General features: G+C 39.5%; 1 protein-coding gene across 1 annotated transcript in view; it reads right to left on the bottom strand.

Moving 5' to 3' along the window:
* The window catches only part of PAPSS1 (3'-phosphoadenosine 5'-phosphosulfate synthase 1), a 126,013-nt gene that overhangs the window by 70,774 nt on the left and 37,481 nt on the right, over positions 1 to 17,758 (bottom strand). Inside the window, exon 5 of the mRNA XM_068975080.1 lies at positions 13,832 to 13,950. Within this exon, the coding sequence (XP_068831181.1) occupies positions 13,832 to 13,950 (119 nt within the window). The remainder of the gene's footprint in view (positions 1 to 13,831; positions 13,951 to 17,758) is intronic.

The raw sequence follows: 17,758 nt of genomic DNA, 5'->3' as shown, positions 1-17,758 counted from the left end.
GATACAACAGAGCATTTTTAGCTGGATTTCCTAAGCCAGCATCACTAGCGTCAGCCCACACACACTAATGAGGAGCAGCAGTTGCTCACTTGAACGCTCCCAGCACAAGGCAGGCTCTGTCCTCGCCTCGCCTCAGACGTGGAATCCCCCTTCTGTATCACATACCACAGTGGAGTATGCACTCCAGTATGTGAATCTGCCTCCTCCAAACAGAGTTTGTTCAAAATAAGAGCCGAGAATCAACAAATGTTTCTATATATCATGTCCATTTCCTGGCAACCACACCCTAAGTGAAAAACCAAAAGGTACAAACAGTTGGTGAGCAAATCCAAGAAAACTTATTTGAACATGAAAGAGCAGTATCTCTTTCATAAACCTGGCCAAATTATTTTTTTAATGTTTTGTATACTAATAATGCCATAGCTTTAGGATGAACGCATTTTTACTAACAAGCCATTTTATCTGCATGAACATAGAGGCTGTGATCTTTTTTTTTTTTTTAATCAGCCATGCCACATGGCTTACAGGATCTTAGTTCCCCAACCAGGGATGGAACCTGGGACCCTGCAATGGAAGCTCTGAGTCCTAACCGCTGGATCACCAGGAAATTCCCCTATAATCACTTTCTTTTCAAGAAAGAGGGAATTTAGAACTTCTCTGGCAGTCCATGGTTAAGACGCCAAGAAAGAAGGCATTCTTTTTCTTTTATCAAGAAAATAGTTTTAAATTATATAAAATGTTAATATTTATTTATCATTAAAACTTTAAAATTTACGTATTAATTTTTTTCATTACACGGCATTATCACAAAATTCTTTCCTTTTCAAAATTCACACTGGGCAATCATTTTAAGATGAATTTTGGCCTCATAATTTAAAGATAAAATTCTTCTGATGCCTAACCAATGGCAAAATAAAGGTTTGAGAAGTTGCCACTGTTTTTCTCTTCAAAAAGATACATAAAGCAAGTATTTTTGTAATTAACACACACAGTAGGAATCAACAGGAGCATGGAACACATGTTTGGAGGAAGCAGGTTCTCTGTAGACTGAACATGTAGAGAGGAGAGAACTATCAGGAAGAAAAACTGTTTTCAAACTGTGGACACAGCCAGTTTCTATCACATGCTACTGAAATATTTTTAGTTTCCAAAACCATGATTAAACATCAAAAAAAGATCAAAACCACCTCAAAGTGAGACAAGATATCTGGATAACAGAACGTGAAGTATCTGCCACACGAGCTATCCATTTTATTTGGGATTCATTAGGATTCCCAGAAATACAGCTATCAGAAAATAATGTGTTCTTCTGCAACCTGTACATATAAAACCCTTTACATCAGGAAGCTTCCTTTAAAACAAAAATAGATCACAAGCCAGGTCAGGAACAGGTGTTTATGCACCTAAACCCTTCAGTTCAGTTCAGTTCAGTAGCTCAGTCGTGTCCAACTCTTTGCGACCCCATGAATGGCAGCACGCCAGGCCTCCCTGTCTATCACCAACTCTCGGAGCTCACTCAAACTCATGTCCATCGAGTCAGTGATGCCATCCAGCCATCTCATCCTCTGTCGTCCCCTTCTCCTCCTGCCCCCAATCCCTCCCAGCATCAGAGTCTTTTCCAACGAGTCAACTCTTCACATGAGGTGGCCAAAGTATTGGAGTTTCAGCTTTAGCATCAGTCTTTCCAATGAACACCTAGGACTGATTTCCTTTAGGATGGACTGGTTGGATCTCCTTGCAGTCCAAGTTACCTCTGATGTTAACAGCTCCACAGTCACCATTTAAGGCTAAAGAGGAAACAGGGGTACTCCTAGGAGTTCTCATGAATAGGAGGTTAATTAACAATTTACTAGGGGCCTCCCTAGTGGCTCAGATGGTAAATAACCTGCCTGCAACACAGGAGACCTGGGTTCGATCCCTGGGTGGGGAAGATCCCCTGGAGAAGCAAATGGCAATCCACTCCAGTATTCTTGCCTGGAAAATTCCACGGACAGAGGAACCTGGCAGGTTACAGTCCACGGGGTCGCAAACAGTCAGACACGACTGACAGACTACTTGGCTGACTAACGATTTACATGCTACCATTAATGAGGTAGGTCTAGAAATATTCAAATATTAATTTAAATTTAATATGTAACATAGATACACAAAACTTTTTTATTTGATTGACTAAACACAATCTAAGACCTAACGTGTTGTATTCATATCTTTGCTCAGAAACAATTGCTCACTTTTTTCCTGGAAACTGGCTGGTAGAACATCCACTACCTGAAAATAGTAGTCCCTCCCTTCTCATTTTAATGTTCCTAACTGTGAACACATTAATAAACAGAATGACTTCACATTTTAAATTTTTCCTTTAAGTATATTCTGAACTTTTTCTTAAGCCAAATCTGCTCAACAGATTTGAACACTAGAGCACAATCATTTTTTTATATAACTATTAAATTTCTATTATCTAAACTACATGCATCCCAAGCATGAACACCAAATGACATTCTGGCATCACTTGAAAATGGAGCTGCAAAGTCTGGTTTTATGTACAGTATAAAATCCATTTAGAGCACTAAACCACCATTTCATAAAAAGACAAACCTTTAAATAATTTATAGCACTACTAAATCTAGAGTTCCTAGTAGATTTAAAAACAGTATTTAAAATATCACATTAGATTAAAACCATCAGCAAGAAGCCTACTTCCTTATGTCATAACCCGCCAAGTGAAAATGCAATACCAGCAGGCCATCTAGTGACCATTCAAGGGTTAGGAAAAAACTTCAATGAATTTAAAAACCTTCAATATTTCCCATTGTCTTCTATCTTCTTAAATAAAAATGTGTGAACCAAAGCACATTGAGAAAATAAAGATGCTCCGAAAAAATACTGAAAAATTAAATATACAAATGACTCCACTGTCTATTCCAATTTTACTACTAAGCCATATCAAAAGAGAAATAAGACAATCCAGATGCCAGAACCAAAATACTCTTCATCCTAAAATACCCATTGTAGAGCACCCTAAAAATATTTTTTCTCAGACAGTCAAAATCTGTTCTATATATTAGCAATGATAAAATAAAAATTTATATTATAAAGCATCCACCTGCAACACAGGAGACCTGGGTTTGATCCCTGGGTTGGGAAGATCCTCTGGAGAAGGGCATGGCAACTCACTCCAGTATCCCTGTCTGGAAAATCCCATGGACAGAAAAGCCTGGTAGGCTATGGTCCATGAGGTCACAAAAAACTGACACAACTGAAGTTACTTAGCACATCTGACTCCAATAAAAATTTTCCATTTCTTTCTTAGATGGACTGATTACTTTTTTGTTGGTAGTAGAGAATGCTAAAGAAACAATACCTGGTAGAATTCATTCGTTAAGTCTCTCTAATACTAAGCAACAGATACAAAAAATTCCACCCATCACCAGGGGAGGCAGCACTTCTCAATCTTGCGACAAATAACTTCACCCTCCTGAATTTGTTTTCTCATCAGTAAAACGAGGAAAATTACAACTACTTCTGAGAGTCTTACAAATTCAATGCAATAATGCTGCTGAAGCGACTACCAAAGGCTTTTGCATATGGTAAGAGTTCAGCTCTCAGGAGTTCTTGTTGCGAGTTTCCACCTCTGTCCATGCCATCCCCTTCCACTCACGATTACATTCTTACACGTAATGCTGGTCAATACAGACCCGCTAATAAATCTTCACATCCCCACTCACACACACTATAAACCTATGGAGATTTGGTTACTATTCTCTGCTGTAAAATTCAACATATTCATTCTTTCCACTCCCAATCTATATTTGTGACATTTGGCCACCTGATGTAAAGAGTTAATTCATTGGAAAAGGCCCTGATGCTGAGAAAGATTGAGGGCAGGAGGAGAAGGGGATGACGGAGGATGAGATGGTTGGATGGCATCACAGATTCAATGAACATGAGTTTGAGCAAACTCCAGGAGATAGTGAAGGGACAGGGAAGCCTGGAGTACCACAGTCCATGGGGGTCACAAAGAGTCAAACACAACAACAACCCACCTTTGGAAACCCTAACAAATGTCTTTGTGATGACAATGAAGTTCAAGTGCATTGGCCACTCCTGGATCACCATGTAGGCAGTTTGTTAGAAAAAGTGCACACTATAGTAAGTCCTTGTGATCAGGGTGCTGCAGGCAAGCCAACTCCTTGTATCACCATAAACTTTGAGCTGAATGTCAGGTATTCACTGGTTTCCCCATGTGCCCTAATGCTCATTTGAGATTCAACTTTGTGAGAAAGTCAATCAAAAGAAAACAAACATCAGAAGAGAAGTAGTTATGTATGTGTGTGAATTTCTTTCTTGAATTTTTTAAAAATTCTATCTCATGTTATAAAAGAATTTATACAGTCATTCTAACTTACAATTATAAATAACGGTTGTGAGAACCAAATATCCAAAATCAAAGGTTGTAAGGAACAAAGCTAGTGGAGGTGATGGAATTCTAGAGAGCTACCTCAAATCCTATAAGATGATGCTGTTAAAGTGCTATACTCTATATGCCAGCAAATATGGAAAACTCAGCAGTGGCCACAAGACTGGAAAAGGTCAGTTTTCATTCCAATCCCAAAGAAGGGCAATGCCAAAGAATGTTCAAACTACCATACAACTGCACTCATTTCACATACTAGCAAGGTAATGCTCAAAATTCTCCAAGTTAGGCTTCAATAGTACCTAAACCGAGAAATTCTAGATGTTCAAGCTGGATTTAGAAAAGGCAGAGGAACCGAAGATCAAATTGCCAACATCCCTTGGATCATAGAAAAAGCTAAAGAATTTCAGAAATACATCTACTTCTGCTTCACTGACTCTGTTAAAGCCTTTGACTCCGTGGTGGTGGTTTAGAAGCTAAGTCGTGTACAACTCTTGCGACCCTAGAGACTGTAGCCTGCCAGGCTCCTCTGTCCTGGATTCTCTAGGCAAGAATACTAGAGGGGGTTGCCATTTCCTTGCACTGTGTGGATCACAACAAACTGTGGAAAATTCTTCAAGAGATGGGAATACCAGACCACCTTACCTGCCTCCTGAGAAACTTGTATGCAGTTCAAGAAGCAACAGGTAGAACTGGACATGAAACAATGGACTGGTTCCAAATCGGGAAAGGAGTACGTTAAGGCTCTATATTGTCACCCTGCTTATTTAACTTATATGCAGAGTACATCATGTGAAATGCCAGGCTGGATGAAGCACAAGCTGGAATCAAGATTGCAGAGAGAAATATCAATAACCTCAGATATGCAGATGACACCACACATATGGCAGAAAGTAAAGAGGAATTAAAGAGCCTGTAGATGAAAGTGAAAGAGGAGAGTGAAAAAGCTGGCTAAAAACTCAACATTCAAAAAATGAAGATCATGGCATCCTGTCCTATCACTTCATGGCAAATAGATGGGGAAAAAGTGGAAACAGTGACAGACTTTATTTTCTTGGGCTCCAAAATCACTATAGACAGTGATTGCAGTCATGAAATTAAAAGACACTTGCTCCCTGGAAGAAGGACAAACCTAGATTGTGTATTAAAAACCAGAGACATTACTTTGCCAATAACAGTCAAAGCTATGGTTTTGCCAGTAGTTGGATGCAAGACTTGGACCATAAAAAAGGCAGAACATCAAAGAACTGGTGCTTTTGAGCTGTGGTGTCGGAGAAGACTCTTGAGAGTCCCTTAGAGTGCAAGGAGATCAAACCAGTCAATTCTAAACGAAATCAATCTTGAATACTGGAAGAACTGATGCTGAAGCTGAAGCTCCAATACTTTGGCCACCTGATGTGAAGAGCCAACTAACTAGAAACGACCTTGATGATGGGAAAGATTGAAGGCAGGAGGAGAAGAAGACAGAGGATGAGATGGTTGGATGGCATCACCGACTCAATGGACATGAGTTTGAGCAAGCTCCAGGAGACGGTAAAGGACAGGGGAGCCTGGCGTGCTGCAGTCCATGTGGGTCTCAAAGAGGAGGACACAACTGAGCAACTGAGCAACTGAACAACAAAGGACCAAAAATTAATGTTCATGAGGCAGGAATCTGTACTGTTTAATTCACTGCCACATCCACAGTGGTTTGCAACAGTGCCTAGTATGTACGGCACCAAGTATTTGCTAAATTAATTTACAGACTCAATCAATACAAGCAGAAATACATACTTTCAATGTGAAGTGAAATAATTTCCTTAGGAAAGCACATAATTGAAATCCTTCCCCAAAAGAGGGTGGTACGTGAAAAAGCAACTGCATTAAGGAAGCGTTTACATTTCTTTTGTCACCACCCAAATGAATAATTTTTCAAAAGAAAATTTCTATCTTAAACTAGAATATTGCCAGAATATCCTTCTGCTGTAAAATTATTTATATCGTACTTGAGGTGTAATGAGGACACTTGAAAGTAAAAGCCAGAGGCATGTGAAAATGAATTCTAGGAATTCATGCACCTGGAGTCCTAGACACAGAATCCAATATGTTCATGAGCCGGTTAGCACAGATCTCCGAAATACTCATAGGTTAACTGTGTGAATACAATTAGATGGCATATACGCTCAGTGCAAAGACCAAGTGGGAAACCACCATAGTAATTCAAGGGAGAAATGTTTAGAAACTAAAGTAGAAGAAAGACCACTTTCCCCCAGTTCTAACCATCAAAACAAATATTTTAAAATTCAAAGCCCCACATACGTGTCCTTTACAACAAGCATTTATTAGACATTAGTTCCTTCTCTATTCCTTTTTCAAAACCTTGAATAAAACTGTCCAATTATGAGACTGTCTAGCAAGCATAATATAGATTAATAAAAGGAAGAATAGACCATAACACAGACCATATAAAAGGAAGAACAATAGGTACAATCATTAATTAAGAACAAACAGATTAGGAGCAAGGCAATAATTAAGGCCACAGAGACTAAGGCAAGTAACAGCATCAAAAAAAGGAAAGAAAAAAAAAAAAGATAAACACTGTAGTGAAACATAAAAAATCCAGCTTCAAACCAAACTATGGAGAACCTCAAACACAAATCGCCTTAATCCTATAAACACTGGGAAAAATCAATACATATTTTAGAGTAAATGACAAAAAGGATTAGACTACATTTTAGAAAGATGATTCTGCCAACAACATAAAATGGAATAAAAAGCATATAGAACTGGAGGTGGGGTGGCCACTTGAGGGAATATCGAGTAGAGCGAGCCTAAAATTACAATGACTGTCAATCCTGCATTTTTTACCACTGGGTTAGGGGGGAAGCAAAATCCTGTGCATAACAGACATCATGTGAGCCTGTAGTTTCACTTTACAGAATCATGGTTAAAAATAAGTCAATACAGTGAAGAATCTTGGATTGAATCAGAGAACTGGAAAGGACATTAGTGGGAAAACTGATGAAATCCAAATAAGCTTATGCTTTAGTACCAAGGTTAATTTCTCAGTTCTGAGAAACGATCTATGATTATACAAGTTATTAACCTAAGAGGAAGCTAATAAGAGATATATAAGAACACTGTCCTATTTTACACTCACAGAAGAGTCACAAAATTTTATCAAGATAAATTTTAAAAAAATCATTTGACCACTACTACCAAAAAAAATAGCCTCTATGTACTAAAGGGTCAAATTCAAATGATATTATTCTAAGCAGGGCCCCAAAGAAGTGTTTAGGAATTGAAGGAAAGAAAGGAAGGAAGGAGGATGGCCATCACCTATTAAGTAACTAATCCCTTTTAAGTGTCTGAACTATCTGGAATTATCTAAAACCCATAAAATGGATTCAGAGATTCATGAACCAAAATTTTACAATATCTATGTGCATTTTCCTGAAGTTTCATAAAACACACAGAATCACTAGTTAGATGTAAAAAACAGATAATTCAAACTAACATAAAATTTAACTATGTATATCTTTCCAACATTGATATGACAAGTCTTAAGTTAAAAAAGAAAATACGGACGGGTTCAATACACAAAACATATGAACAAAATTATATCAAAATATAAAGGAAGGAACTTCCCTGGTGGTCCAGTGGTTAAGAGTCCACCTGTCAATGCAGGAGACATGGGTTCGATCCCTGGTTCAGGAAGATCCCACATGCCACGGAGCAACTAAGGCCCTGTGCCACAACTACTCAGCCCACACACCTTGCCTACTGAGCTCATGACCCGAACTCCTGAAGCCTGCACACCGGCCTGAGAGAAGTCAAGGCAATGAGAAGACCGTGCACTGAGATGAAGACTAGCCCCGGCTTGCTGCAACTAGAGAGAGCCTGCATGCAGCAATAAAGACACAGCAGAGCCAAAAATAAATTTAAAAAGAAAGAAAGAAAAAATATTGAAAACACAGCTCAGTGAAAATGACAGAGGATACTCACTGTGCGTGCGTGCTAAGTTGCTTCAGTCATGTCCGACCCTTTGCGACCCCACGGTCTGTAGCCCTCTAGGTTCCTCTGTCCATGGGATCCTCCAGTCAAGGATACTGGAGTGAGTTGCCATTTCCGTCTCCAGGGGATCTTCCCCAACCCAGGGACTGAACCTGCGTCTCTCACACGTCCTGCGTTGGCAGGCAAGTTTTTACCACTAGTTTCACCTCACTAATTTCACACAAATTTAGAAAAAAACCATAAACAACCCCACAAAGTAGAGTAAGGATAGATGGTACACTGAAAATGAAACAGATCTCACAACTGACTACCACCTAAGAAAGACCAGCTAATCTATAAAATCAAACTTTCCTGAGCCCATCACAGAGCTGAGGTCCTAACGCAGTAACATGAACTGCTTCCGAAGAGTGACAAGTCCCACCAAAAAAAGTCAAGACACACGAATTATCTCCCTATAGTAGAGACTAAGAAGAAGAGATGGCTGTGGTAAAGACAGAAAGAAGAAAACAGCTTTAAAGATTTTAAAGCTTGAATGGCTGAGTATGGACTTTTGTGGCGGGCTGTTATCACTGGGAACCCAGACACTAGGAGTTCTGCACTCACCCTAAGTGGGCCTATAACAGGTTTGCAGAAGGAAGATGAGGAGCAGGTCTGGAGACTGGAGAGTGAGCTCCCTCAGTGGTGTAAGCACACGGCTCTACCTGCCCCCTGCAACATTGTCTCATCCAACTCAAAAGCCTTAAGCTGATGGGGGACGGCAAGGACCCCTCACTCCGCCCAGGGTCCACTGTTTTGGGGGAGGTCTGTAAAAGCAAGTAGTCATGTACAGATGTGAGAGTTGGATCATAAAGAAAGCTGAGCACCGAAGAATTGATGCTTTTGAATTGTGGTGTTGGAGAAGACTCTTGAGAGTCCCCTGGACTGCGAGGAGATCAAACCAGTCAATCCTGAAGGAAATCAACCCTGAATATTCACTGGAAGGACTAAAGCTGAATGAAGCTGAAGCTCCAATACTTTGGTCAGCTGAGGCAGAGTCAACTCACTTGAAAAGACCCTTATGCTGGGAAAAAAATAAAGGCAAAAGGAGAAGGGACCAGAAGAGGATGAGATGGTTAGACAGCATCACTGATTCAATGGACATGAATTTGAGCAGCCTTTGGGAGACAGCGCAGGACAGAGGAGCCTGGCATGCTTTAGTCCATGGGGTCACAAAGATTTGAACACAACTTAGCAACTGAACAACAGCAACAACAGAACCAAGTATGGTCCACCGAAAGGAGGTAGAAGAAACTGTCTTGGCCCAAGACCCTGAACCGATACAAGCCAGGGATCTACACATGAGGGGCATGAGACTCATCCTCCAAGACCTCCCAGATTCAAGGAGAGGCTAGCTACCATGCAGGGAGGGGAAGAGACATTAAGAAAGAACCCCCTCAAGCCCTGGGGACATCTGTCCTGCTTAAGACTGAAGCTGGGACTTCCCTGGTGGGACAGTGGATAAGAATCTGCCTGCCAAGGCAGCGGATACCTGTTTCATCCCTGCTCTAGGAAGATCCCACATGCCACAGAGCAACTAAGCCTGTGCGCCATGACTACCTAGCCCATATGCCTAGAGCCTGTTCAGTTCAGTTCAGTTCAGTTGCTCAGTCGTGTCTGACTCTTTGTGACCCCATGAATCGCAGCATGCCAGGCCTCCCTGTCCATCACCAACTCCCGGAGTTCACTCAGACTCAGGTCCATCAAGTCGGTGATGCCATCCAGCCGTCTCATCCTCTGTTGTCCCCTTCTCCTCCTGCCCCCAATCCCTCCCAGCATCAGAGTCTTTTCCAATGAGTCAACTCTTCGCATGAGGTAGCCAAAGTACTGGAGTTTCAGCTTTAGCATCATTCTTTCCAAAGAAATCCCAGGGCTGATCTCCTTCAGAATGGACTGGTTGGATCTCCTTGCAGTCCAAGGGACTCTCAAGCGTCTTCTCCAACACCACAGATCAAAAGCATCAATTCTTTGGCACTCAGCTTTCTTCACAGTCCAACTATCACATCCATACATGACCACAGGAAAAACCATAGCCTTGACTAGACGGACCTTAGTCGGCAAAGTAATATCTCTGCTTTTGCCTGTGCTCCACAGCAAAAGAAGCAACCGCAGTGAGAAGCCTGTGCACCAGAATGAAGAGTAGCCCCTGCTCGCCACAACTAGACAAAGCCCATGCAAAGCAATGAAGACCAGTGCAGTCAAAAAAATAAAAAGAAAGAATTAATTTTAAAAATATCGCCCCTCCTTTATTAAAAAAGAAAAAAGACTGAAGCTGGAACTTCAATATAACTGGGAACCACCATCACTTCCCCATCATGAGCTCAGCTAGCAGGAGGTAGTAAGTGGTAATAAGTGTGGTAATAAGCCACAGTAGTTTACTGCTGAGAGAGGAGCAAGAACACTAGTACAGGCATCGAGTGAATGCTAAAAGCTGCAGGTAAAGTAGAAACACTGGGGAAAGCTCTCTGCAGGCCAGATCCCACACTAAGGACGAGGTGGAACAGCTCACCACCGGAGAAATCTGGTAGTACATTAAGAGTAACCAAAGAATAAGGAAACTCAACACAGAAAATCATAGAAAATCTGCAAGAGACTATCAAAAACTACTAGTTAATCAACGAATTCGGTAAAGTTGCAGGTTACAAAATTAATGTACAGAAATCTATTGCATTTCTATACACTAACAATGAGCTATCAGAAAGAGATCTTAAGAAGACAATTCCATTTACAATCACATCAAAAAGAATAAAACAGGAATAAATCTACTTAAGCACATAAAAGACTTGTTACCAGAAAACTATAAGACACTAATGAAAGAAACTGAAGATGACAGGTGGAAAGATATACCTTGGCCATGGATTGGAAGAATTAATTCAGTTAAAATGAGCACACTACTCAAGGCAATCTACAAATTCAATACAATCCCTAACAAACTACTAATGGCATTTTTTACAGTAGTGGAATAAATAATCTTAAATTTTGTACAGAAACACAAAAGACTCCAAACAGCTAAAACAATCTTGAGAAAGAAGAACAAAGCTGGAGGTATCATGCTCCCCTAAAAATTTCAAACTACACTACAAAGCTACAGTCATCAAAACATTATGGTACAAAAACAGACACATAGATCAAACAAACAGAATAGAGAGCCTAGAAATGAACCCACACTTATATGGGCAATAATCTACAACAAGGGGGCCAAGAATATACAATAGGAAAAAGACAGCCTCTTCAATAAACAATTTTAGGAAAACTGGATAGCTACATGCAAAAGAATCAAACTGACCAACTTTCTCACACCATATAAAAAAATAAATTAAAAATGGATTAAAGTCTTATTAAATGTAAGACCTGAAACCATAAAACTTCTACAAGAAAACACAGTATACTTTCTGGCCTTAATAACATTCTTTTTTTTTTTTTGGCTATGTCTCTTCAGGAATGGAAACACCATCAAAAATAAACATATGGGACTACATCAAACTAAAAGAATTTGCACAGCAAAGGAAATTAACTACAAAACAAAAAGGTCTCCTACTGAATGGGAGAAGATATTTTTCAAATGATACATCTGATAAGGTTAATATCCAAAATATACAAAGAACTCATACAACTAACATTAAAAAAAAAGATTAAAAAATGGGCAGAGGTTCTTAGCAGCTGAACAGACATTTTCACAAAGATATGCAACTGATAAACAGGTACATGAAAAGATGTTCAACATCACTGATCATTAGGGAAATACAAATCAAAACCATAGTGAGATATTACCTCAGACCTGTCAGAATGGCTATTATCAAAATCACAACAAGTTATAACAAGTATTGTCAAGAATGTGTAGTAAAGGGAATCCTCATACTCTATTGGTGAAATACGTATTAGTGTAGCCACTATGGAAAACAGTACAGATAGTCCTCAAAAAAGTAAAAATAGAACTATCATATGGTCCAGCAATAACTCTTCTAGGTATCTGTCCAAAGAAAATAAAAACACTAATTAGAAAAAATATATACACCCCTATGTTGCATTATTTACACATCCAAGATATGGATGCAACCCAAGTACCCATCAGCAGATGAATGGATAAAGTTGTGGTAGATGTATACAAGGAAATATTAGCCACAAAAGAGAATGGAATCTTGCCACTTATGACAATATGGATGATATGAGGATATGATTAAGGAGGATATGATTAAGTCAGACAGAGAAAAATAAACAGTTTGATTTCACTTATATATGGAATCTAAAAAAAAGAAATGAACAAGCTTAACAAAACAGAAACAGAGTTACTGACAGAGAGAACAAATAGGTGTTTACCAGAAGAGAGGGCACTGGGGAGAAGGAAAGAAATAGGTGAGGCTGATTCAGAGGGACAAACTTACAGCTCCAAGAGGAATAGACAATGTGGGGAATATAGTTAATAACTAAGAAATATTTTTGTGGTGACATGTAATAACTAGATTTATTGGGGTGATCATTTTGAAATGTATAAAAACACCATTCTGTTATGTGACAGAAACTAACCCAGGGTTCTAGGTCAATTATGCTTTAAAAACACACAAACATACAAACAAACTCACACACAAAAAAAGAGATCAGATTTGTAGTTACCAGAGGAAGGGGTGGGGAGGAGAGGGAACTGGAGGAAAGTAGTCAAGAACCACAATCTCCAGTGATAAGGTGAGTACTGGGGATGACATGGCTGGATGGCATCACCGACTCGATGGACGTGAGTCTGAGTGAACTCCGGGAGTTGGTGATGGACAGGGAGGCCTGGCGTGCTGCGATTCATGGGGTCTCAAAGAGTCGGCCGCGACTGAACTGAACTGAACTGAACTGGGGATGTCATGTACAACATTACAAGTGCCATTAACCCTGCTGTATGTTATATACTAAAGTTCCTGAGAGAGGAAACCCTAAGTCATTAGCCCCACTGTATGCTATATACTAAAGTTCCTGAGAGCAAATCCTAAGTCATTAGCCCTGCTGTATGCTATATACTAAAGTTCCTGAGAGCAAATCCTAAGTCATTAGCCCTGCTGTATGCTGTATACTAAAGTTCCTGAGAGAGCAAATCCTAAGAGTTATCACACACACACTCACACACACAAATATTTCTATTTCTTTAATTTTGTGTCTATATGAGATGATGGATGTTCACTAAACTTACTGTGATAGTCACTTCAAGATGTAAGTTAAATCATTATGCTGTACACTATAAACTAACAATGCTGTATGTCAATTATGTCTCAATAAATTTGGAAGAAAAAAAAAGAACTTAAAATATACATGTTACTCCATATTACCACCATGCTTTATTTGGAGAGGGAATGTTATAAAACGGACATAATCATCCTCTGGGAATTCGCTCTTTTGACATTCTCTTACCCGTTCCTGTAGAAGCTCCACCACCTGCTGGACACAGTCATTTACATCACAGGAGTCTGTTTTCAGCACTAATTCAGGGGCCTCTGGCTTTTCATATTCAGAATCAATCCCAGTGAAACCTATAAAAGGTAACAGATGATAGAGAGGGTGGAAATTAAAATAGGTCTGTTTCTTCAGCACAAGTCTCTACTATGCTGAAGTTCATTTCTACACTCCCCCTTTTAGGTTACAGGGTTATATTATTGAAACTTCTTTCTGGGGAGAAGATTTCTAATTACACTTTTGTTCCTTCTCTGAACATAAACATTCGATCCTCCTTATTTGCAGCGATCACGTTCAATAAAACTGCCACAAACACGGAAGTAGTGAATACTAAAACTCAGCTCCAAGGAGAAACATGGAGGTGGGTTCCTGTGAGCCTCCGGTCACCAAATTTTTATCAACCAATTAATATATAACTTTTTATGAGTATTTCTTTATATATATATATAGTTGATTCGTTAACACCAAAATAATGGCTACAAGCACCAGAATTCACATCTGAACAAAGCTTATCTAACACGTGTATTTTCTCCCCAAGGCAGGTCAGTCTTCCTGCAGTTCAAACAACTAGACAACACTTCAGCACCATGCCAAGGTAGAGGAGTGCATTTTTAAAAAGCAAAATCACCAACAAAAAGCCAAAAAGTTAAAGACATGGCACTAAATAGGCTGTGTAAAGGACAGTCCTTTACAGCATGGGAGCTGAAACACAAAGGCGTTGTTCATACTTGAGCTGGGAGCATGTACTCTGAGTGACTAAAATGTTGCTGCTCTGTGTGTGTTTACAAGCCAAAGCACTGTAGCTACACTGATGTGGGGGTTACAAATAAACCTGAGTGAGTAGGCACATGTGCAGATCTGGAATCTTTAAATAATGAGGATAGACAATACTTCTATCACCTTTCCTCTTCTCTGTTAAGTAAGTGCCTTGTATGAAGAAACAGGAATGAATACCAAGTGACCCAGAGCATCCAATTTCTCCACAGGGATACAGGATATAGTCCCTAAGCTCTGGGCATACAACCAACCTCATCAAGGTTTTTTTCCCTCTCAGTGCAAAAACTGATGCCAAGTCAATCTGTCTATTATATTCACCAGGATTATCTGCAGCCAAATTAAAGCTCTGCAGGCTTCTTCTGCCATCACAGTAAGTGTTCAAGATCACATTAAGTTAATCAAGATCGATTAACTACTATCAGCTCAAGCAAAATGTAGGTGAGGAATCCTGTTATATCATCAAATACATTCCACAATCAAATGCAATCAATTTAGGTATTAACCACTATTTAGATTTTCCCTATCACATATGTGTAGCTACTAGAAGAGAAAGAATACATCTTGCTACCACAGAATGGGCTGGCTGAGCTAAAAGTACGCTATTCCTGTCTTTCACATTACTCCATACCGAAGTCATTCAGGGCCTGTTTGCCTTAGAAGACCAATTCCTGGGTTAGAATGGTAAATGTGAATTTAAAATTATTACTACTAAGAGGCATAGGCATCAAATGAACCGACTTAGAGAACAAGCTTAATGATTGCAGAAGGATAAGGGGAAGGGACAGTTAGGGACTTTGGGATGGACATGTACACTCCGTTATATTTAAAATGGAAAACCAAAAGGACCTACTATATCGCACAGGGAACTCTGCTCAAAGTTATGTGGCAGCCTCGATGGGAGGGGAGTTTGGGGAAAAATGGATACATGTATTATGGAAAGCTGAGTCCCTTTGCTATTCACCTGAAACTATCACAACATTGTTCACCGACTATATTCCAATATAAAATTCAAAGTTTTTTCTTTCTTAAAAAGAGGCATAGGTATTAAAGAAGCTTTAAGATGAACACTGTAAGTCTACAACTGACCTATTTCATTCTTTTTCTATCTCATTTTCCTAAGTATCATATGAAGTCCTAAGCCCAAGAAGAAATTTTTGCATTACTGATACTTCCAACAGTATTACTGGTGAGTCATAGTAACATAGGTAGGGAACAAACAAATCTGGTTATTTAAAACTGTAGCTCACAAGTTCTAACTCTCAAATGTAGCTACAACTTGGAATCACCAGGTCCAACCCTCAAGAGATTCTGATTTCATTGGTCTGGGATTCAGCCTTGGCACTCGATTTTTTAAGTTCTCCTAGGTGATCCTTGTGTGCAGCAAAGCTTGAAGATCACTGTGTTAGGAGGTTTGGTTTAACATTTTAAAAGTCCAGGAAGTTTCCTCCTAAATAATTTATCCCATAAGTGATTATACTAAATGTACATTGTGAGGAAAACATTTATATAAGTAGATTATAACTACTTAAGCATTAATCATGAAAATAATCTAGGTATTAAGGTATCTGACATAGGCATACACTTGTAGTTTAGTAATGCCATATAAAAGCCTGAGGTCCACTGAATGGATGTAATACCACCAGTCCTTAAATTTTTACCATCAAAGGTCATTGCTAGGAAACTCTCTAAGCACCATTCTAACAACAAGTAAATGATTTCTAAAAACTACCCAGTCAGGAAGTCTAGTATCATGGCTAACCTAAAATAAATAAATGCGGGTACACTTATGCACATAGGTACATATTAACCTAAGGAACGTTTAATCAATGCCTAATCAGAGGAATCAAGAAATACTTGGCAAACAAGCAACATGGAGAAAACTGAACTAATACAAATATACTCCCAGATACAGAATGTAAACTGCAAGTGACTTTAGGTATTTTGGCTTTGGTCTTCTTATTCAACTTTACATCCCTAGCGCCAAATACAGCGTGCTAAACACGTGACTTCCACTCCACCTTCCATACCACCCCACAAGCATTTACTGAGTATGTACTAAGTATTACGCTTTGGGCCATTTGTTGTTGTTCAGTCGCTCAGTCGTGTCTGACTTTTTGCGACCCCGTGGACTACAGCACATTAGGCTTCCCTATCATTCACCATCTCCCAGTATTTGCTCAAACTCATGTCCATTGAGTTGGTGATGCCATCAAACCATCTCATCCCCTGTTGTCCCCTTCTCCTGCCTTCAATCTTTCCCAGCAGCAGGACCTTTTCCAATCAGTAGGCCTTTCATATTAGGCAGCCAAAGGATTGGAGCTTCAGCATCAGTCCTTCCAATGTATATTCAGGGTTGACTTCCTTTAGGATTGACTGGTTTGATCTTCTTGCTGTCCAAGAGACTCTCAAGAGTATTCACCAGCCCCATGGTTCAAAGGAATCAATTCTTCAGCACTCAGCCTTTTATACTGTCCAGCTCTCATATCCATACATGACTAGTAGAAAAACCATAGCTTTGACTATACAGACTTTTGATGGCAAAGTAACATCTCTGCTTTTTAATATGCTGTCTAGGTTTGTCATTGCTTTTCTTGCAACGAGCAAGTGTCTTTTAATTTCATGGCTGCAGTCACTGTCTGCAGTGATTCTGGAGCCCAAGAAAATTAAGTCTGTCACTGTTTCCCCATCTATTTGCCATGAAGTAATGGGACCGGATGCTATATCTTTGTTTTCTGAATGTTGAATTTTAAGCCAGCTTTTTCACTCTCCTCTTTCACCTTCATCAAGAGGCTCTTTAATTCCTCTTGCCTTCTTCCATAAGAATGGTGTCATCTGCATATCTGAGATTATTTATATTTCTCCCTGCAATCTTAATTCCAGCTTGTGCTTCATCCAGCCTGGCATGTTGCATGATGTACTCTGTATATAAGTTAAATAAGCAGGGTGACAATATACCATCTGACATACTCCTTTCCCAATTTGAAACCAGTCCATTGTTTCATGTCCAGTTCTACCTGTTGCTTCTTGACCTAAATAGAGATTTCTCAGGACGCAGGTAAGGTGGTCTGGTATTCCCATCTCTTGAAGAATTTTCCACAGGCTGTTGTG

This window comes from Capricornis sumatraensis, chromosome 7, assembly GCF_032405125.1.
Source record: "Capricornis sumatraensis isolate serow.1 chromosome 7, serow.2, whole genome shotgun sequence".
Classification (NCBI taxonomy): domain Eukaryota; kingdom Metazoa; phylum Chordata; class Mammalia; order Artiodactyla; family Bovidae; genus Capricornis; species Capricornis sumatraensis.
The sequence above is the reverse complement of the archived record's forward strand: the minus strand, read 5'-3'. Positions and strand labels throughout refer to the sequence as shown.